Source organism: Oncorhynchus keta, chromosome 28, assembly GCF_023373465.1.
Source record: "Oncorhynchus keta strain PuntledgeMale-10-30-2019 chromosome 28, Oket_V2, whole genome shotgun sequence".
Lineage (NCBI taxonomy): Eukaryota > Metazoa > Chordata > Actinopteri > Salmoniformes > Salmonidae > Oncorhynchus > Oncorhynchus keta.
Genome location: NC_068448.1, coordinates 16,655,643 through 16,678,604, shown reverse-complemented (window position 1 = coordinate 16,678,604; position 22,962 = coordinate 16,655,643). Strand labels below are relative to the sequence as shown.

General features: G+C 41.9%; 2 protein-coding genes across 9 annotated transcripts in view; both read right to left on the bottom strand.

Moving 5' to 3' along the window:
- LOC118360707 (inter-alpha-trypsin inhibitor heavy chain H6-like) overlaps window positions 1–20,757 on the bottom strand; it is a 33,940-nt gene extending 13,183 nt beyond the window's left edge. For 3 of the 5 annotated variants that reach the window (XM_035740035.1, XM_035740036.1, XM_052485042.1), the window contains exons 1-10: window positions 20,307–20,757; window positions 16,685–16,720; window positions 13,898–14,052; window positions 4,116–4,226; window positions 3,569–3,816; window positions 2,591–2,760; window positions 2,315–2,431; window positions 1,738–1,909; window positions 1,053–1,513; window positions 546–894 (exon numbers count right to left, since the gene is read on the bottom strand). In XM_035740035.1, coding sequence (XP_035595928.1) covers window positions 546–894; window positions 1,053–1,513; window positions 1,738–1,909; window positions 2,315–2,431; window positions 2,591–2,760; window positions 3,569–3,816; window positions 4,116–4,226; window positions 13,898–14,052; window positions 16,685–16,720; window positions 20,307–20,429 — 1,942 coding nt within the window. In that variant the 5' untranslated portion in view covers window positions 20,430–20,757. Of the gene's footprint in view, window positions 1–545; window positions 895–1,052; window positions 1,514–1,737; window positions 1,910–2,314; window positions 2,432–2,590; window positions 2,761–3,568; window positions 3,817–4,101; window positions 4,243–13,897; window positions 14,053–16,684; window positions 16,721–20,306 lie in introns of those variants that run through there. The other 2 variants (XM_035740037.2, XM_035740038.1) reach the window with 2 other exon arrangements.
- Window positions 20,758–20,954: 197 nt separating this feature from the next.
- LOC118360710 (6-phosphofructo-2-kinase/fructose-2,6-bisphosphatase-like) overlaps window positions 20,955–22,962 on the bottom strand; it is a 28,520-nt gene continuing 26,512 nt past the window's right edge. For all 4 annotated transcript variants that reach the window (XM_035740045.2, XM_035740043.2, XM_035740044.2 and 1 more), the window contains exon 14: window positions 20,955–22,865. In XM_035740045.2, the coding sequence (XP_035595938.1) occupies window positions 22,806–22,865 (60 nt within the window). In that variant the 3' untranslated portion in view covers window positions 20,955–22,805. The remainder of the gene's footprint in view (window positions 22,866–22,962) is intronic.

The window sequence follows — 22,962 nt, the reverse complement described above, 5'->3', positions numbered from 1 at the left end:
AGTACCTGTGGTGGTGGCAGGTGTGTGGGCTACTGTGGTTGTTGTAGTACCTGTGGTGGTGGTGGGTGTGTGGGCTACTGTGGTTGTTGTAGTACCTGTGGTGGTGGCAGGTGTGTGGGCTACTGTGGTTGTTGTAGTACCTGTGGTGGTGGCAGGTGTGTGGGCTACTGTGGTTGTTGTAGTACCTGTGGTGGTGGCAGGTGTGTGGGCTACTGTGGTTGTTGTAGTACCTGTGGTGGTGGCGGGTGTGTGGGCTACTGTGGTTGTTGTAGTACCTGTGGTGGTGGCAGGTGTGTGGGCTACTGTGGTTGTTGTAGTACCTGTGGTGGTGGTGGGTGTGTGGGCTACTGTGGTTGTTGTAGTACCTGTGGTGGTGGTGGGTGTGTGGGCTACTGTGGTTGTTGTAGTACCTGTGGTGGTGGCAGGTGTGTGGGCTACTGTGGTTGTTGTAGTACCTGTGGTGGTGGTGGGTGTGTGGGCTACTGTGGTTGTTGTAGTACCTGTGGTGGTGGTGGGTGTGTGGGCTACTGTGGTTGTTGTAGTACCTGTGGTGGTGGTGGGTCGAACCGTTGTAGTTGACGCTGAGGTAGGAATTTCATCGGCATCAGGCTTAACTACAACGAGGGAAGTAACAGGAGTGACAAAGTTGTACTTGAGGGAGAGGTTGGTGGCCTTCTCTCCCAGCAGTTTCTGTATGTTAGGGTCAGTGGTGTTCAGTTTGGCCAGCAGCAGCTCTTTGATAGTGAAGTAAGCCCAGAGACGCCGTACAAAGCTGGGGATCCCATCCATGCCCCCAGGGCAGCCCATAGAGAGCACTGTCCTATTCCCCTCTCCATTAGACACCAACACCTCATTCTCCACCTTCTGCTTGGAGCCACTGGCCGTCAGAGACACCTGAGATGAAAATACAAAAATAGAGAAGAGAAGATAAGAGAAGATACATCTTTATTGGCCATTACAATATGAATAATTCAAGTGGACATTTCCTTTCATCTTATGGTATAGACAATTGACAAACACAGATCAAGCAACATGATCTAAATGACACAAACCTTCAGGTCCCTGACCCCTGGCTTGACCTTCCCAGTGACCACCAGCTCGGAGCCCTGGAAGTAGTTAGGGAAGAGGGAGCGTGTGACGTCAAAGGCCTGGTCGTCCATGTAGGTCAGCTGGATGTCTGACAGTAGCGGGCTGGCCACCTCATCGTAGAATCCCTTCAGCTGGAGTGCGGCGTCCGCATCCTCGTACACCATCCTCGCCACGCCGCGGTTGTCCAGTGCCAGACGCCGTAGCAAAGGGAAGTCGGCGTCGTCACCGAAAGCCAGGCCGAACAGAGAGGTGGCTCCCAGGGCGCTCTTAGCGTTGCTCAGGATGAAGTCACCGGATGTCACGCCGATGGTAGCCTCACCGTCCGTCAGGAAGATGACCAGAGGGACCCGGCGGGTACCACCGGAGGAGGAGGGAGGGTTGACCAGCTGGGCGGCTGAGAGGAGGGCTGCATTGATGTTGGTCCCTGGAGGATAGAGGAACAAATGGGAAGGAGGCGTGGAGCAGAGAGGGAGGGGTGGCGGTGGAAGGAATGGAGGATGCAGAAGAGGATGCAGAAGAGGAAGAAAAAGAGGAGTCAGAAGATGGAATGGAATGAAGAAGAGAGAAATACCGACAGTGTTTTCATGGTCTTGTCAAGTTGCTGCAGATATATTGCAATTCAAGTACATCAGACTCAATCCCACTCACATCCTTCAGCGATGATCCTCTTGACAAAGTCCTTAGCGTCTCGTATGTTAATCTGCGTGGCCCTCACTGTGCGACCCTTCCTCCATGTGTGGACCTTATCTGAGAAAGTGATGATGTTGAAGTGGTCCTCCTCACGCAGGTCCCCCAGGATTGTGGACATCGCCTGCTTTGTCTGGTCCACACAAATGCAGAGAGAAGAGACAGGATCATTTATTGATCTATATAATGTAGAGTCAATGTTGTCATTCTTGTCTAAATGAATGGGGTGCAGCTGGGTGCAATGTGAAAGAGGTACAGGTGTAGGATCTTAATTTGATCACTTTTGTAGCTGGGAATTTTGCAGGAAATGCAGATGAGCTTCGTGATTTACACAAATTCACTGAAAACCCACACTAACACACGGTTACTGTATATTAACAATATTGCACTTTTCATGTAGCATACTTTTGTCAAGCTAATAGCCTAACCACCGATCAAGCAACATTATGGACTAAACGTTAAAATCCTGTTGCTGCATTATTTTGCTGTGACAATATGGGTAAAATAAATAAATACATCTGTAATACTTCTACTGTACCTGTTTGATCTTGGTGCCAATCATGGAGCCACTGACATCAATGACAAAGATGACATCCTTGGGGACAATAGGAAGCCCACGAGGTGCAAAGTAGTGGACAAAGTATCCATCAAACACCTGAGAGAGGCCAAAAGAAGAGAATGATAACTCACTTGATGAGATTATTGTCTCACTAGATACTGTCATTTGTACGGTATTTGTTGTGAAGGACTTTGGTCCTAGACAGTGTGTAATGCTTGTGCAAGCGTGCATACATGGGTGTGTGTGTGTGATGACCTGTATGTCCCCAATGAGGTCACTGAGTTCTACATCGTACTGGATGATGTAGTCAGCGTTGAGTGTCTTAGAAGAGGCACTGCTCTGCTGCTGCAGGCTGGGGCTGTAGTGCACACGAGCACAACGAGGGTTCTGCTGGACCTGGGTGGAGGCTGGAGCCTCAGACTCACCTGGATGGAAGAGAAGGGAGGCCAGAGAACACCCAGTCAGTTCACAGACAGTCATTGTGCATGTTTGAGATATACTACAGAATGTTGAAGTCGGACTGCCCACAATCACACAAACACAAATCACCCTACTATACAATAACTACTCATTATTATTTTTTAAGTTTAATTGTCACTGATAGGTTTGGTTTCTGAGCTTTAACTATAATTAATCATTAGTTATAAAAGACACATGAGGGGTGCCATAATGAAGCTTGGGAGGGGCTGAGTGCAGGGAACATGGTCACATGTGGCAGTACTGACAAGGGGAAGAACCATTTAAGGCCCATATCACTCAGCTCCCTGACTAGCAATAATGATGCAATGTTTATGAAAACTACCATGGGGGAAACCATGTTTTTTGTCTAATGCAGTTGTATTGACCCTCTGGGCAGAATAACCTTGGTTTGAAGCTTCCATAGTGTACGTTGAGTTTGTACTCTGAAAATTAGAACCTAACATCACACACCGGATAGGTGCAGTGAAACATGTTGTTTTACATGGTCAGCCATAGTAGTACAGCAGCCTTGGAGCAATTTAGAGTTAAGTGCCTTGCTCAATATTTTTCACCTTGTCGACTCAGCTATTCCAACCAGTAACATTTCGGTTACCGTCTCAATGCTCGTCCCAATGCTCTAACCACTGGGCTACCTGCCATTAGTGATTTTGCGCCCTGACTTGCTCAAACTGATGCCCTAAACATGCTGATTGTATTACAACTAGTACTACTACTTTGACAATGAACATTGATGGTTGTCTTTTCCTATGTTACCTGTGACAGTGTTGTAGAGCAGTCGACTGTTCCTCAGCGGGAGGACCTTGATGAAGCTGAGTCCTGTCCTTTCTGCAATACTGACGTCCAGGGTAAGGTTAGTGACCAGTCCTCCAGGCCTCAGACCCAGGGTCAGTTCATAGCGACCCAACCTGCGGGGCAGCAGCTCCTCGTAGGACAGAGAGAAGGACATCCGGGTCCCCGAGGGAACACTCACCGCCACGCGGAACTTCTCGATCTCCCTCTCTCTTAGACCACAGCAGAGGATAAACAACAGAGAGAGACAGTATTGGAGTGATGGTGTCAGTGGTCTATGGTGAACCTGAAAGAATGGCTGAGAGCATTGATGGAATGGAGTAGGATCCAGACTGAAGTGATAGAAAGATGTGAGTGGATGTAGTGGGTGGGTGATGGATGTCTGATTTGTACTGCAGAAAATCTAGAGAAAAATGGAAGTAGTTTCTTACTCTTTCACACAAAACATAGAAATCTGAATAAAAAGCATATCAAAGAGTGAACGTGGTATCAAATACTTTTTCAGACTGACTTGGTGGCAACAAGTCCAGCTGTTTTTCCTTTTTTCTTGGCTGCGTCATACATCTTCCTGGCGACACTCCTCTCCTTCACCTGGGCGATGTACACTTTGTCATTGGAGGTGCTGTGGAATAAGAGGACTGAAATAAAGTAAAATAGCCCTCTGGGTAACTCACAATGGTCCGACTATGTGAACAAACATGCTTTGGTCTCATAGATTGAAAACGTCAAGGTTTATTGACAGTAAATAGACTTTTCTTTACCATAAATGTACTTTCCTTTATGGTAACTATTTGTATTATCAGTCACGTGTTACAAAACAATAATATACTATACTTCACAGCATTTGAGTTGGACTAAGATGGAGGACATCTTAGACATCTTTGTCCCAAAGCATACACCAGCTAGCATTGAGCTAGCCTCGAGCTAGGCCCATATACCAGCTAATTCTAGGGCTACAATACCTCCTTCGCCAATTGGCCTGGACCCTTTATTGTCGTCACGGAACCTTGCCGATCCATCACGACTGGACTGCTGGCATGATCGCCCGATGTGGTCTCAACAGGCTATTCTGTTACGTTGTCGCCGAAGATCCATCTACTAGCCCCGACCCACAAGCTTTTCTGAACGCTGTATCCCCTGTTCACCTAGCATAGCAGTGACTACCAAACGGCACCCTGACTCACCTATTGCTGCTCTTTTGACCCTATGATCACTCGGCTACACTGATGATGCCGCCTGGACTGTTTCAATAACACGGTACCTCATTTTGTTTACCTGTCGGCCCCAGTCTCGAACTCAGGTCCTGAATGTAACTAACTGACCCGCTTTTCCCATTCATCGCCATTTACCCGTTGTTGTCTTAGCTCGCCTGATCAACATCTATGAATGCTTTATGCCTCTCTCTAATGTCAATATGCCTTGTCTACTGCTGTCTTGGCTAGATCTTATTGTTTTATTTCACTGTAGAGCCCTTAGTCCCGCTCAACATGCCTTAGATAGCTCTTTTGTCCCACCCCAAACACATGCGGAGACCTCACCTGGCTTAACTGGTGCCTCCAGAGACGAAACCGCTCTCATTGTCACTCAACGCCTAGGTTTACCTCCACTGTACTCACATCCTACCAAAGTCTGTACATTATGCCCTGAATCTATTCTACCACACATAGAAATCTGCTCCTTTTATTCTCTGTTCCCAACCCACTAGACGACCCGTTCTTATAGCCTTTAGCCGTACCCTTATCCTACTCCTCCTCTGTTCCTCTGGTGATGTAGAGGTTAACCCAGGCCCTGTAGCCCCCAGTTCCACTCCTATTCCCCAGGCGCTATCATTTGTTGACTTCTGTAACCGTAAAAGCCTTGGTTTCATGCATGTTAACATCAGAAGCCTCCTCCCTAAGTTTGTTTTATTCACTGCTTTAGCACACTCCGCCAACCCTGATGTACTAGCCATGTCTGAATCCTGGCTTAGAAGGCCACCAAAAATTCAGAAATTTCCATCCCCAACTACAACATTTTCCACCAAGACAGAACTGCCAACGGGGGTGTAGTTGCAATCTATTGCAGAGACAGTCTGCAAAGTTCTGTCATGCTATCCAGGTCTGTGCCCAAACAGTTCGAGCTACAACTTTTAAAAATCCACCTTTCCAGAAATAAGTCTCTCACTGTTGCCACTTGATATAGAAGTTAAATAAAGGTTAAATAAATATATATATGATGTCCAATAACACTCAAATGGACAGCAGATCATTGAAAGCTTATGGCAAATGTCATATGGCAAATGTCATATGGCAAATGTCATATGGCTAATGCCAAGTGTCACACAGCAAAAATCCAAAAGATGGCGAGCGAGCTCCACAGTAAATTTTCATACTGCAAATGCACATCAAATCAAGACCCAAGGGTGAAATTTAGAACATTTGAAAACAAAATAAAAAATGTATCACCCTCTCAAAAAGTGCTTTCTGGACCGTTTTTTGAAATTCTTTAGATTATTTTGACAATTATACATGTATAAGAACTGTATGAACATACCTTTGTCATATTTTATTGTCATTTTTTAAAAAGTTGTTCATAAGGCATTGTCCATTTGCAATATGATTTCATAGGAAGTCAAAAGTCAAAGTCAAAAGTCAGTGAACCATTGCCAAATGCCATAAGAAATCTCTAAATGCAATATGAAAGTATTGAAAGTGACAAATCAGGATGTTATGTCCATTTTCCATGTACGATCATAGGAAGTCGGTTTCCAAATCCAAAAGTCAGTGAACTATGTTAAGCCATGAATCAACCTAGATGGTCTATTTGTCATGTATGATGAGGGAGAAGTCTGTTGTTTTTTAACCATTTTTTGAAAAGTGTTCAAAATAACCAGGGGCGCCCCCTATTGGGTGGGCCCGGGTGGAGGGTGCTCCCTACCCAACCATAGACCCCTTGCTACCCCCTTAAGGCATTAAAAAACATTTTTTTAAAATATGCTCCTGGGAACCCATTCCAATCACCAGGTGCACGGCTGTCCATTTGCAATATGCTTCAATGGGTATTTACATCACGAATTTGACATGCTCAAAAATACTGCTGAAATGCAAAATTGACTGTCCCGATGAACTCGGGATGGCCGGGCAGTGATAGTGGTTCCTCTCCATCACTTGTTGTGTTGATTTCATCATGTCCATTTGGTGATGTTTTTTCACTGTTGAATCTTATTGTAAGTGTACTGTCCATTTGCAATATGTTTCAATAGGCATTTACCATCATGAATTTGACATACTCAAAAATACTGCAGAAATGCAAAATTGACTGGCCCGATGAACTCGGGATAGCCGGGCAGTGATAGTGGTTCCTCTCCATTGCTCGATGGTGACATGAGAGAAGTGGGACTCTGTCATTGTTTTACGATCTTTTGAAAAACGTCCAAAATTACCCAAATGTACTGTCCCGGAGAATTTGGGATGGCCGGGCAGTGATTCTGGTTCCTCTCCGTTGCTTGTTGGTGTTGATTTCAGAATGTCAATTTGGTGATGCTTCATCACTTTTTAAACATATTGCAAATGTACAAAAGTCAGCCAGCAAGTCATCGTCAATCATCAAATAGATATCATTCTGACACCAAACTGATACCATCTGACACCAAACCCACTTTTTCCAACTCGTTTAGAAGCTATCTATTACATATTTCAGAGCAGGCCCATAATTCACAGCACCTTCAGTTTAAACCATAATAAAAACATAAAACACATAGTTACGTTCTAGCTGCGGTTCCAGTTCTGACATAATGTGTAGGCCTATGTGAGGCGACCCCGAATCCCGAGTTTCGGCTCGATAGGTCATTTGGAGCCCGAGCAGCGATCTTAATTGGTGCTGAAAATCCACATTTTGCTACGGGGTCCTTGAGTGAGCTATCGGACAGAAATGTTAGGGTCCGTCTCTATGGGCCGAGGCAGTTTCAATGCACCTAGTTTTGCGACTCTGGGACTTTTATAAATGTCGTAATTTTTGTGATGGTCAAAATGAATTAAAGTTATTGCAAATGTACGAGGCTGTTTCTCGGTCTGAGAACCTTCTAGAGCCACATAACTCACCGTGCACTATCAACTTGAGCTCTAGAACAGGATTCTAAAGTTTCAGAGCTCTAGGTCTGACGGTTCTTTGATAGTTCGAACAAAGGTAACTATTGCAGGCTCTGTGTGTCTGTCAGCTCCACAGTGTGTCACTCCATCTTTGCTGTGTGTGAGTTTTTCTTGGAAATCTGATGGGATAAATGACTGATTTAAAGTTCATGAGGGTTGCCTAATCACACATTTGAAGTTTTGGAAAGATGTGACTTTCTTAACCCTTCGAAGCAGCCCTTTTGACCCCAATGTAATGCACTTCCGATTGGCACGGGAAGCTAAAAGTAAACACATATCCTCATTGGGGTAGGCCTTTACAGAATCCTGAGTTTAACTTCTCTGGGTAGGGTGCAGCTTTTGGAAATTTTGGATGAAAAGCGTGCCCAAATTAAACTGCCTTCTACTCAGGCCCAGAAGATAGGATATGCATATAATTGGTAGATTTGGATAGAAAACACTCTAACGTTTCCAGAACTGTTAACCTCTTCAATCTATGGCGGCGCTATGTCATTATTGGATAAAATTTTTTTAAGCTCAATATTTTGTCACTAAAAGATGCTCGACTATGCATGGAATTGACAGCCTTGGAAAGACAAAACTCTGACGTTTCCAAAACTGCAAAGATATTATCTGTGAATGCCCCAGAACTAATGCTACAGGCGAAACCAAGATGAAGTTTCATACTGGAAATGCCCCAGATTCTGAAGGCGCGGTGTTCCAATGTCTCCTTATATGGCTGTCAATGCGCCAGGAATGAGCCTGCCCTTTGTGTCGTTTCTCCAAGGTGTCTGCAGCATTGTGACGTGTTTGTAGGCATATCATTGGAAGATTGACCATAAGAGACTACATTTACCTGGTGTCCCGCCCGGTGTCTTGTGTCGAAATTATTGCGTAATCTGTAGGTCCATGCGCGTTCCATTTCTTCAGAAGAGAAAGTCAACTGCCACGAAGGATTTTATCGTCGATAGATATGTGAAAAACACCTTGAGGATTGATTCTAAACATCGGTTTGCCATGTTTCTGTCGATATTATGGAGTTAATTTGGAAAAAAAGTTTGCGTTTTAATTACTTAATATATATATATATATATATATATATTTTATTTTTATTTTTCCTTACCCAAACGTGATGAACAAAACGGAGCGATTAGTCGACACGAATAATATTTTTTGTAAAAACGTAACATTTGCTATCTAACAGAGTCTCCTCATTGAAAAGATCTGAAGTTCTTCAAAGGTAAATGATTTTATTTGAATCCTTTTCTGGTTTTTGTGAAAATGTTGCATGCTAAAAGACAGGCATAAACCTATGCTAGGCTATCAATACTGTTACACAAATGCTTGTTTAGCTATGGTTCAAAAGCATATTTTGAAAATCTGAGATGACAGTGTTGTTAACAAAAGGCTAAGCTTGAGAGCAAATAGATTAATTTCATTTCATTTGCGATTTTCATGAATAGTTAACGTTGTGTTATGCTAATGAGCTTGCGGATAGATTTACACAATCCTGGATACAGATTTTTTTCGTAGCTAAACGTGACGCAGAAAACGGAGCGATTTGTCCTAAACAAATAATCTTTCAGGAAAAACTGAACATTTGCTATCTGAGAGTCTCCTCATTGAAAACATCCGAAGTTCTTCAAAGGTAAATGATTTTATTTGAATGCTTTTCTGGTTTTTGTGAAAATGTTGCCTGCTGAATGCTAACGCTAAATGCTACGCTAGCTATCAATACTGTTACACAAATGCTTGTTTTGCAATGGTTGAGAAGCATATTTTGAAAATCTGAGATGACAGTGTTGTTAACAAAAGGCTAAGCTTGAGAGCAAATAGATTAATTTCCTTTAATTTGCGATTTTCATGAATAGTTAACGTTGCGTTACGGTAATGAGCTTGAGGGTGTAGTCACGATACCGGATCCGGGATGGCTCGACGCAAGAAGTTAAGATAGTATAACAGATCTGATTTGGCAGGCGAAAACCTGAGAAAAATCCATTCAGGAAGTAGGATTTATTTTGTTTGTTGTAGTTTTCTAATCAATGCCATTACAGTATCCATTAATTTAGGACTCAAATTGCAGTTCCTATGCCTTCCACTAGATGTCAACAGTCTTTAGAAATTGTTTCAGGCTTGTATTCTGAAAAATGAGGGAGTAAGAGCAGTCTGAATGAGTGGACCCTGCCGTGTCAGAGCTTTTTCATGCGCACGACCGAGAGAGTGCCTTTCTTGTTTACCTTTTATATTGACGATGTTATTGTCCCGTTGAAATATTATCGATTATTTAGGCTAAAAACAACCTGAGGATTAATTATGAACATTGTTTGAAATGTTTCTATGAACTTTACGGATACTATTTGGATTTTTTGTCTGCCTGTTGTGACTGTGTTTGATCCTGTGGATTACTGAAGAAAATGCACAAACAAAACAGAGGTTTTTGGATATAAAGAGACTTTATCGAACAAAAATAACATTTATTGAATAAATTAATGTATTCTGAGTGCAGCCATATGAAGATCATCAAAGGTAAGTGATAAATTGTATCTCTATTTCTGACTTGTGTAACTCTTCTACTTTGCTGGTTACTGTTTGTAATGATTTGTCTGCTGGCTATGTTCTCAAATAATCGTAAGGTATGCTTGTTGTCCCGTAAGGGAGATGTTGTTGTCCTAGCACCACACGACCAGGTATCTGACCTCCCAGGCCTACCACTGTTATGTCATCGGCAAACTTAATGATGGTGTTGGAGTCGTGCCTGGCCATGCAGTCATGAGTGAACAGGGAGTACAGGAGGGGACTGAGCAAGCACCCCTGAGGGGCCCCTGTGTTGAGGATCAGCGTGGTGGATGTGTAGTTACCTACCCTCGCCACCTGGGGGCGGACCGTCAGGAAGTCCAGGATCCAGTTGCAGAGGGAGGTGTTTAGTTCCATGGTCCTTAGCTTAGTGATGAGCTTTGAGGGCACTATGGTGTTGAAAGCTGAGCTCTAGTCAATGAATAGCATTCTCACATAGGTGTTCCTTTTGTCCAGGTGGGAAAGGGTAGTGTGGAGTGCATTAGATATTGCATCATCTGTGGATCTGTTGGGGCGGTATGCAAATTGGAGTGGGTCTAGGGTTTCTGAGATAATGGTGTTGATGTGAGCCATGACCAGCCTTTCAAAGCACTTCATGGCTACAGACGTGAGTGCTATGGGTCGGTAGTCATTTAGGCAGGTTACCTTAGTGTTCTTGGGCACGGGCACTATGGTGGTCTGCTTAAAACATTTTGGTATTACAGACTCGGACACTGAGAGATTGAAATGTCAGTGAAGGCACTTTGCCAGTTGGTGAGCGCACGCTCACAGTACACGTCCTGATAATCCATCTGGCCCTGCAGCCTTGTGAATGTTCACCTGTTTAAAGGTCTTACCCACATCGGCTGCGGAGATCATGATCCCACAGTCTCCCGGAACAGCTGGTGCTCTCATGCATGTTTCAGTGTCATTTGCCTCGAAGCGAGCATAGAAGTAGTTTAGCTTTGCTTCCCTTTGTAGTCTGTAATGGTTTGCAAGCACTGCCACATCCAACGAGTGTCAGAGCCGGTGTAGTACGATTCGATCTTAGTCCTGTATTGACGCTTTACCTGTTTGATGGTTCGTCTGAGGGCATAGCACGATTTCTTATAAGTTTCCGGGTTAGAGTCCCACTCCTTGAACGTGGCAGTTCTACCCTTTAGCTCAGTGCGGATTTTGCCTGTAATCCATAGCTTCTGGTTGGGGTACATACGTATGGTCACTGTGGGGACAACGTCATCTATGCACTTATTAATGAAGCCAATTACTTATGTGGTGTACTCCTCAATGCCATCGGAGGAATCCCGGAACATATTACAGTCTGCGCTAGCAAAACAGTCCTGTGGCTTAGCATCTGCTTCATCCAACCACTTTTTTATTGATCTCGCTTTAATTTTTGCTTGTAAGAAGGAGTCAGGAGGATATAATTACGGTCAGATTTGCCAAATGGAGGGCAAGGGAGAGATTTGTATGCGTCTGTGTGTTTTATTCTCCAAAGAAGATCAATTCTAATGGTTGTCCTTCTGGAAGGTTCTCCCATCTACACAGAGGAGGATGGAGCCAGGTTTCCTCCAGACGTGACCCTTGGCATTCAGGCCAAAGAGTTTAATCTTGGTTTCATCAGACCAGAGAATATTGTTTGTCATGGTGTAAGAGTCTTTAGGTGCCTTTTGGCAAACTCCAAGCGGGCTGTCATGTGCTTTTTACTAAGGAGTAGGTTCCGCCTGGCCACTTTACCATAAAGGCCTGATTGGTGGAGTGCTGCAGAGATAGTTGTCCTTCTGGAAGATCTCCCATCTCCACAGAGGAACTCTGGAGCTCTGTCAGAGTGACCATTGAGTTCTTGGTCACCTCCCTGAGCAAGGCTCTTCTCCTCCAATTTCTGAGTTTGGCCGGGTGGCCAGCTCTAGGAAGAGTCTTCGTGTTCCACATTTATTCCATTTAAGAATGATGGAGGCCACTGTCTTCTTGGAGACCTTCAATGCTGTAGACATTTGTTGGTACCCTTCACCAGATCTGTGCCTCAACACAATCCTGACTCTGAGCTCTACGGACAATTCCTTTGACCTCATGGCTTCGTTTTTGCTCGGACATGCGCTGTCAACTGTGGGACCTTATATAGACAGGTGTGTGTCTTTCCAAATCATGTCTAATTAATTTAATTTACTATAGGTGGATTCCAATCAAGTTGTAAAAACATCTTAAGGATGATAAATGGAAACAGGATGCACCTGAGCTCAATTTCGAGTCTCATTTCAGTTTTTTCTAAAGGCCTGTTTTTCTGATTGTCATTATGGGGTATTGTGTGTAGATTTATTCGTAAAAATAAGTCTGTAACGTAACAAAATGTGGATAAAGTCAAGGGATCTGAATACTTTAAAAATGCACTGTATATAGGGAATAGAGTGGCATTTGGGACCCATACCTGGTTACTGGAAAGACCTTAATCCGAACCATACAGTTTATGTGCTAAAATAAGGTCCTTTGAACAAATATATTAAAATAATAACCAACAGGGACCGAAATAAACTGCAGCCTTGAAGCAAGTCTTGTTTCAGACACAGAGCAGAATGGAATGTTGGGTTTATCAGGGTGGAAAATATAGCGGCCTGTATGTATGTGTAGCTGGGAACTGGGAACGGCTGCAATTGAGTGACCTACACACAGAACACAAGGCCCTCAGTCCCACGTTGAGAAATGCAACTGAACTAAGAAATAGAGTCGCACAGCTATTTTCCCACTGAGTTAGTTGGTGACGAGCAGGCGGCCCTGTGTCGAGTGTGTCGAGTGTGTGACTGACAGTAAAAGAGATTATGAGACTCTATGCATGTTAAACTAAAACTACATGTAAATGGGTCTGTGCGTGACATGTGTAGGCTGTGTGTCAGTATGTAGTTGTATGTGTGTGCGTGCGTGCGTGCACGTGTACCTTGGCTCAATGCCTTGGTAGACTTCGCAGGAGAGAGAGGGGGAAGAAAACAGGCCAACGTCCTGTCATTTTTTCTTAGAACTTTCCGACGTACATTTATAAAGCCAGGTATTCATCTGGTTCTAAGGTCCCTCCGAGTCTTCCCCCTTCTGAGACGCTTCTGCTCCCAAACCCAACTACAGACTGCGGTTCCTCGTTGTGTCTGTAATGTTTACACATCAAATGATGTGTCTCCTTTCCACACTGGACGGAATGTCAGTTCCTGACATAATTCCTTTGAAGTTTTTATTTGGAACCACTGACCTGACTGGTGTACAGGATTTGTTTTGTTTATTTACTTTTTTCTATATTTCTATGTACTAATTAAATGTTATACTCTCTGAGGTGAGTCATACTGTCTCCCGCATGTGAACGATCCCCTTCACAGTTGAAAGTAAAAGTCCTTTTGATCCTGAAGGACAATAGCCTGAGTGCCAGTATGTTTGTGCTATAATGCCAACTCCTCGTCCCTCATTGTCAAGCATAAGGAGTTGGCAAGGGAGCAGAAACAGACTGGGACCCAGGCAAGAAGGATATAATTCCAAGGGAAAGAACAATTAATTTGATTACATGCCCACTACCTGTGATGAGGTGTCTTATAAGAACACAAGAGAGAGAGAGAGGATAATAAGTAAACTTGACTTGAAGTGTGTGATTCTGACTCACATGGTGAAGTTGGAGATGAATGCAGCAGAGGGCAGGTCCACCTCAAAGGCTGCCTCCTTGGTGACAGGTAGCTGGTTCCACACAGAGCTTTGGATTGTGGTGTGGGCGTAGCGAGACACGACAGAACACCTCACATGGTAGTCTGTCACCTTCAGCTGTGAACACACAAGACACACCAAACCTTCAGCAACTAACATGTACATTTGATCTGATGAAATCTTTATATAGCTACCCTAGTACAAAACCAATAGTGACCTCATGAGGAGCTTTGGACTTCTTGGTGTAATGGCTGTTTGACTGACAGTTGAGAAGACCCAGGTTTGAGTCCTGATCAGGCTCTTTTGAAATTGGAAATCCAACTATTACTGGGCTTTTTACCCTGGCTTCAGTGGCTTGACAAGTTTAGACAAATGATACAAAGCCACACTCTGCAAGATATCCCTCCCACCCCCTTGTTTACTTGGCTAATTCTGGGCCCTGCTGAGACCAATCTGGTCAGCTGGGCCACATTACTGCTAGGCCAGGACACAGACAGACAGACAGACAGGTTTTTCGTTACTCACTGGTATCAAAGACAGTGGACAAGCTTTCTGACACATCAGAGACCTATCAATTTAGTGTAATAATGGATTATTTACATTCTGTCACTGTCAACATTCAAAGCATCAAATAAAGTGTTGCCTCCATTGAGCACTGTAGGGTTTCTTACTATGTGTGGCACACAGGTTATAACTGCAGATTGCAATGAGAGTGATAGGTAGATCTTCACTTGCTTCATGACTTTTTCCTAACCTAATACTAGTGCCTTTAATCATCATATTGCTATACATTTCCTGATGTTGCCTTGTTTTAGATTTGGTTCATTAATAAACTGAATTCAAATATGAGTTGGTTCAGGGTTGGGTTTGATGTGGGGGTCTCTTGTGTGTGTTCGCAGGTGGGAAGTGTAAGCCAAATTATTTAACCAATTAGCTTCAGCTGGCTGGTGCGCTACCATGGCAAAGTTGTTTTGACTTTGAATAGCCTAGCTCTGGGGATAGATAGGGACAGTCAATGAACTACGCAATGTAAATGGGACAACATTTTCATGTTGCACATTTTTCAGTTGTCTCATTAAATGCTTTCGACATTCAAATATGCATTTCTACAATTTGTAGGTGGTTGGAGATTTTCAAGTCATTGTTATTTGTCGATATTGACCTTTTAAAATATTGTCCCATGTACAGTGTGTAATTTACTGATGGTCCCTCACTAGCCCCATAGGAATATTTATTGGGTGCTGCCAGCTGTGAGCAGGTGGGCAGGATTAAAACAAACCCAACCAATAGAAAACTGTTATGAGACAATTCATTGCGTGACATAAAATGTTTCCCTATCATCTCGCAAATCTCAGTTTTGACGAGACTGACTTTATGACCAAAAGTATCCTATTTTACACTTTGTAGTCAATTTTGACACTATTTTGAAAAAGAAAAGTTGTTTCCACGTAATTACGTTGAACCAATGTGGAGTAGCATGGGGCATTGAGAAAACATTTTTAAAGCATAATTTCTGCAACTCTACAAATGTTTCCATGGGGCAGAGAAAACATTTAGCAGTTTTAAAACTAATTTCAGGCAATTCTATTCATTTTGCCATGGGTCTGAGAGAAAGAAATTCAGTTTTAAAGCATATTTAATACAAATCTAAACATTTTCCTATGAGATGGAGAGAAAATGTTGCACTTTCAAAACTAATTTCCTGCAGTTCTTCACATTATGCCATGGGACGGAGAGAACATTTAGCAGTTTTAAAGCCATCTATAAAATGTTGCTGACAAGGGCTAGTGGTGGAAAAAGTACTTAATGAATATACTTGAGTAAAAGATACCATAATAGAATATGACTCAAGTTAAAGTGAAAATCACCCAGTAAAATACTACTTCGGTAAAAGTCTAAAAGTATTTGGTTTTAAATATACTCAAGTATCAAAAGTAAATGGAACTGTTAAAATATACTTATAAATATCAAAAGTAAAAGTAAAATGATAAATTCCTGATATTAAGCAAACCAGATGGAACAATTACATTTTTCCATTTACAGATAGCCAGGGGTACACTCCAACACTCAGACATAATTTACAAATGAAACATTTGTGTTAAGTGAGTCTGCCTGATCAGAGGCAGTAGGGATGACCAGGGAGTTTCTCTTGATAAGTGCGTGAATAGGACAATTTTCCTGTCAAATTGTAACGAGTACTTTTGGGTGTATGAAGTAAAAAGTACATTATTTTCTTTAGGAAAGTAAAAGTTGGCAAAAATAAGTGAAGTCCAGATACTCCAAAAAACTACTTAAGTAGTACTTTAAAGTATTTTTTACTTAAGTACATTACATCACTGGCTAATTGAGTGACTGTCAGCAGGCATGTAGCTACTTTTTTGGTGGGAAGATTCAATTTACTGATGAGTTTTCCTCTTGTTATATGTCACTCACTGACAGTCACTCTATTACACGGTTAGTAAAAAATAAAAATGGATTGGTAAATTAGTCTAGTTAGTCTAGCCAGCGACAGTATCTACAGTAAACTTGTAATAATCGTGGCCGAATGATCAACCTGGCAGGCAGGGCACGTGCCCAAGGGCCTTGACCTCCAGGGGGCCCCATTGATTTTGTTGGTCATGCGGGGCCCTAAGCCGACACTTTTGTCACTAGCCAGATATCCCTGATTTGAATGTTTTGTTTTGCTTATGACACATTCCACTGGGACTGGGTCATGAACAACAGGCTGTTTCATGTAGCTCATACTCACCACAGATTTAGCTGCTTTGCTCTGGCGTCTCACTCTCTGGAGAGAAAATAACAGAGCGAAAGTTAATAAAAGTGTAATGAATCCTAACTATAGGATTGAGCACAGCAGTAAGGAACATTTATTCACACCAGTGCCCTGACAGTAACAGATTTCTGGAGTCCTGTAGTTTGGAAAAATGTAATCAAAACAAGCTGATGTCCTCTGAACATTGTGCAAAGCTTTAAAATCTTAATAGATTCATAAAAGCTAGCTTAGTAGTGACTTAAGACCACAGAGTTGCCCTAAAGCCATCATTATTCCAAAATGTTTAAGCTTCCACACAATTTCCTATCACTGTATGGGAAAGAAGATGATTTAAAATGTAAGTTAGTACATTTAGGTCCTTATCTACGATAATAAGTTGTATTAAAGAGGAGAACTTGACTTAGAAAAGTGACAACATTCTAACAAGGGTTACCTTACAAAATCCCCTCCTTTTAAATTAATCTCCAGAATCTATGTGTGGTGTTGGGTCAATATTTCTGTGTCAAAATAAGATGAATCGAAGCTATTCATGAATGAAGGGGTAACTTTAAATAAATGCTTTCACTGTACACAGAGGTGCAGGTTCGGTTTCAAATGTTCATTTAGATCACAAATCATTGTTGTGTCAATACTTTACCACATTTCCAAGATATACAACACAATCAAATACCTTTAAAGAGACGAAAACATTTTAATTTGCAGGCCGGGGTTCATTCTTCAGTGACAATTTTAATATACATTTTAGGTGAAATAGAAACTTTATTTTAAATGAATGTAAATGTAGGCTATATTATGTGTTACTATGTTTATTATGTGTTTCCATTTCATAATCGTATTCACATCTGCCATATGCAGAGCCTTCAGAAAGTACTCACAACCTTTGACTTTTTCCACATTTTGTTGTGTTACAGCCTGAACTTAAAATGGAATAAATTGAGATTTTGTGCCAATGGCCTACACACAATACCCCATTATGTCAAAGTGGAATTACACTACATTACCAAAAGTATGTGGACACCTGCTCGTCGAACATCTCATTCCAAGATCATCGGCATTAATATGGAGTTTGTCCCCTTTTTGCTGCTATAACAGCCTCCACTCTACTGTGAAGGCTTTCCACTAGATGTTGAAACATTTCTGCAGGGACTTTGGGTGATTAGGCCTGACTGGCAGTCGGCGTTCCAATTCATCCCAAATGGTGTTAAATGGGGTTGAGGTCAGGTCTCTGTGCAGGCCAGTCAAGTTCTTCCACACTGATCTCGACAAACCATTTCTGTATGGACCTCGCTTTGTGCACGCGGGCATTGTCATGCTGAAACAGGAAAGGGCCTTCCCCAAACTGTTGCCACAAAGTTGGAAGCACAGAATCTTCTAGAATGTCATTGTATGCTGTAGTGTGAAGGTTTCCCTTCACTTGAACTAAGGGGCCTAGCTCGAACATGAAAACCAGCCTCAGACCATTATTCCTCCTCCACCAAACTTTACAGTTGGTTCCATGCATTGGGGCAGGTAGCTTTCTCCTGGCATTCACCAAACCCAGATTAGTCCGTTGCACTGCCAGATGGTGAAGCGTGATTCATCACTCCAGAGAACGCATTTAGACTGCTTCAGAGTCCAATGGCGGTGAGCTTTACACCACTCCAGCCGACGCTTGGTGATCGTAGGCTTGAGTGCGTCTGCTCGGCCATGGAAACCCATTTCATGAAGGTCCCGACTAACAGTTTTTGTGCTGACGTTGCTTCCAGAGGCAGTTTGGAACTCGGTAGTGAGTGTTGCAACTGAGGACAGATGATTTTTACATGTTACGCACTTTTGCACTCGGTGGTCCTGTTATGTGAGCTTGTGAAGCCTAGCCGTTTCCACTGCACAATAAAAACACTTACAGTTCACCGGGTCAGCTCTAGCAGGGCAAAAATTTGACAAACTGACATCCAATGACGGTGCCACGTTGAAAGTCACTGAGCTCTTCAGTAAGGCCATTCTACTGCCAATGTTTGTCTATGGAGCTTGCATGGCTGTGTGCTCAATTGTCAGCAACAGGTGTGCCTGAAATAGCCAAATCCACTAATTTGATGGGGAGTCCACATACTTTTGTATATATAGTGTAGGTTTTGTGACATTTTTACAAATTAAATGAATTTGTCTTGAGTCATTAAGTATTCAACCCCTTTGTTATGGCAAGCCTAAATATGTTCAGGAGTAAATATTATGCTTATCTAGTCACGTAATAAGTTGCATTGACTCACTCTGTGTGCAATAATAGTGTTTAACATGATTTTTGAATGACTACCTCATCTTTGTAGCCCAGTGAATTTCAAACAACGATTCAACAACAAAGACCAGGAAGGTTTTCCAATGCCTCGCAAAGAAGGTCACATATTGGTAGATGGCAACAACAAAAAATAAACTGAAATGGAATCTTCCTTTCAGCATGGAAAGTTATTTATTACACTTTGTCACTACAGAGATACAGGCATCCTTTCTAACTCAGTTGCTGGAGAGGAAGAAAACCACTCAGTTATTTCACCATGAGGCCAATGGTGACTTTAAAATAGTTACAGAGTTGAATGGCTGTGATAGGAGACAACTGAGGATGGATCAACAACATTGTAGTTACTCCATATATCCTGTTTGCAATAAGGCACTAAAGTAAAACTGCAAACAATTTGGCAAAGAAATGAACTTGTCCTGAATACAAAGTGTTATATTTGGGGCTAATTCAACAAAACAAATCACTGAAATGGAGTAGAGCTACGCACAGGCAAAATCCTAAAGGAAAACCTGCTTCAGTCTATATTCCAACAGACACTGGGAGACAAATTCACCTTCAGCAGGACAATAACCTAAAACACAAGGCCAAATATACACTGGAGTTGCTTACCAAGACGACATTGAATGTTCCTGAGTGGCCTTGTTACAGTTGGACTTTAATCGTATTGAAAATCTATGGCAAGACTTGAAAATGGACTTGAAACAACCAACCTGACAGAGCTTGAATATTTTTTAAAGGAATAATGTGCAAATATTGTACAATTCAGGTGTGCAAACCACTTAGAGACTTACCCAGAAAAGCTCACATGTGTAATCGATGCCAAAGGTGATTCTAACATGTATTGATTCAGGGATGTGAATACTTATGTAAATTAGACATTTCTGTAATTCTTTTTCAATACATTTGCAAAACAATTCTATAAACATGTTTTCATTTTGTCATGTTGGGTATTGTGTGTAGATGGGTTGGAACATATATATTTCATCTATTTTTAATGTTAATGTCGGCAGTAACACAACAAAATGTGGAATAAGTCAAGGGTACGAATACTTTCTGAAGGCACTGTATCCCAAAGTAATGTGCAGTAAAGTTACACCCTCACTCGAGTAGAAAAATGACATATTGAGTGCAAAAAGGAATGTAGCGTAGTATAAGGGGTGAAAGCTGACCGTGGATCAATTATGAAGAAAAAAAACATGATTTTTGAGGCTGTCTTGACTGAGTAGCATGTTTTTCAAGAGTTTCCTATATTAATTCAGTCCCATAGAAATGTAAATTCATTTCCAATATTAGTCCAGTCCCATAGGAATATACAATAATTCTCACCTGTAAAAGTATGCCTTTTGCACCCTGGTGTGCTCCAAATTCCTCTGAAAATCCCCGCTGGCCTGAGATGATGATGAAAAAGAAAATACAACGGATTTTTAAATCCACTTTCCCCATGGTCATATACTTTTGTCTCCGAGATGAAAAACGTTATGTTGCCAGTGGTCTCACGTTGCCAGTCAGTGAGAGAGATCCAGTGCGTATACACAGCGCGCGGTAGGAGTACAAGCCTCACATATTACACAAGTTAGTTTTGCAAGGGGCAGTCGACTCGTTCCCCTCCCTCCACTTTATTTTAATCGTTTTGTAACCTATGAATAAATAACCTAAAATAAGTTGAAGTATAATTTATAACTGACAGATATTCAGATGAAAACTCAAAAGAAAATCAGTGGGCGCAAAGTTGCAAGAGTTGAGTTCGGTAGTGTATCCTCGAGTGTACATAACTGGATATTTCGCGCACTGTTGCCATCAGCAGCATGAGAAGAAATGACAAATTATTAACCCATGAATGTCGACAGTTTGACAGAAAAACATCCCAAACTCTCTGCTCTTGTCCCTTTCTCAATTCCACAATGGGACCCTATAAAGAAGCTATACCACCCTGACATACAAATAAATAGGCTACAACATAGGCCGACAAAAATGTAAAACAAGTATTTTTAATTTGTATACATGACTATCTGACATCTAGGCTCTAATACAAGTTTGCATGATCTGTAAAACATTTATAAAAATTGGTGGGGCAATTTATTTTAATTTCACCATTTATTTCATAAATCTAGTTCCACTTATTCAGTACAATAAACTCTTTGTCTTAACTAGTGGTATCGTATACCTTTGTCACAAATGTATTTATTGTCAACAAGTTTTCTTAAAAATATGTCATCAGTAGTGTTGCACATCTAGCCAAGCCAAGAGACTCCTTTAGCAAAGTCACACCGTTTTTCACATCCATCAAGTCCTGTGTGGCTTGGTTGGTAGATCATGGTGCTTGCAACACCAGGGTTGTGGGTTCAATGCCCATGTGGGACCAGTGTGGAAAAAAATAATCTAAAATGTACCCACTCACTACTATAAGACCAGAGAGTCTGCTAAAATGTACCCACTCACTACTATAAGTCTGCTAAAATGTACCCACTCACTACTATAAGACCAGAGAGTCTGCTAAAATGTACCCACTCACTACTATAAGTCTGCTAAAATGTACCCTCTCACTACTATAAGACCAGAGAGTCTGCTAAAATGTACCCACTCACTACTATAAGTCTGCTAAAATGTACCCACTCACTACTATAAGACCAGAGAGTCTGCTAAAATGTACCCACTCACTACTATAAGACGAGAGAGTCTGCTAAAATGTACCCACTCACTACTATAAGACCAGAGAGTCTGCTAAAATGTACCCACTCACTACTATAAGTCTGCTAAAATGTACCCACTCACTACTATAAGACCAGAGAGTCTGCTAAAATGTACCCACTCACTACTATAAGACGAGAGAGTCTGCTAAAATGTACCCACTCACTACTATAAGACCAGAGAGTCTGCTAAAATGTACCCACTCACTACTATAAGTCTGCTAAAATGTACCCACTCACTACTATAAGACCAGAGAGTCTGCTAAAATGTACCCACTCACTACTATAAGTCTGCTAAAATGTACCCACTCACTACTATAAGACGAGAGTCTGCTAAAATGTACCCACTCACTACTATAAGACCAGAGAGTCTGCTAAAATGTACCCACTCACAACTATAAGACTAGAGAGTCTGCTAAAATGTACCCACTCACTACTATAAGACGAGAGTCTGCTAAAATGTACCCACTCACTACTATAAGACCAGAGAGTCTGCTAAAATGTACCCACTCACTACTATAAGACCAGAGAGTCTGCTAAAATGTACCCACTCACTACTATAAGTCTGCTAAAATGTAAACATGTTGTTTGTTTGGGAACTGTTCATGATGTTAATAATTAGTCAGACATGTATCATTAAGTAACAGAAGATGTGTTTATTAATCTACTAGAATGGAGGACATTTTACATTTGTCATCCTGTAGCCTAATGTCAGAATTGTCTGGCCTCTTTCACACTCTAGTGACAATACCATGCCAAACCACCTCTCACACAGCCTGTCCGACTGCACTTCACCATGAGACTCCAGGGTAAGACAGAGCAGACTGATGCACATTTATTGGACGTTATAGGTCAGTCAACAACACTCATACAGTACTGGGCTTTAGCCGTCCCATGTTGGAGGCAGAATGTCCATTTCCCCCTCACTGTTTCCGGGGGCAGTGGGGTTTGTCCTTTTTGACCTTCTATTCATCTAGTCTTCTTCCTTATCTTTTTCCCCTTTGACACTTGCTGATTTTGACAAGTTTAATCGGGAAAAGGTACTAAGACATAATTGATCGAGCAATAAAGTTAAAACTTGAAAATATAATATTGCTGGTTCAGTACGGTCCTAGAGTCCATATCCTCTAAATCATATTCAAAAGTGGTCAGGAATAGTCTTCAGCGCCTCTTCTGGGTTTCTGGTTATGTCCACATTCTATAACAACAACACACATGGAGTCACACTGTTAGATTTGTGAAATCTCTTATAACATTTTCCTATTGTGCTTGGAATAAATGGATACGTTTTGTAA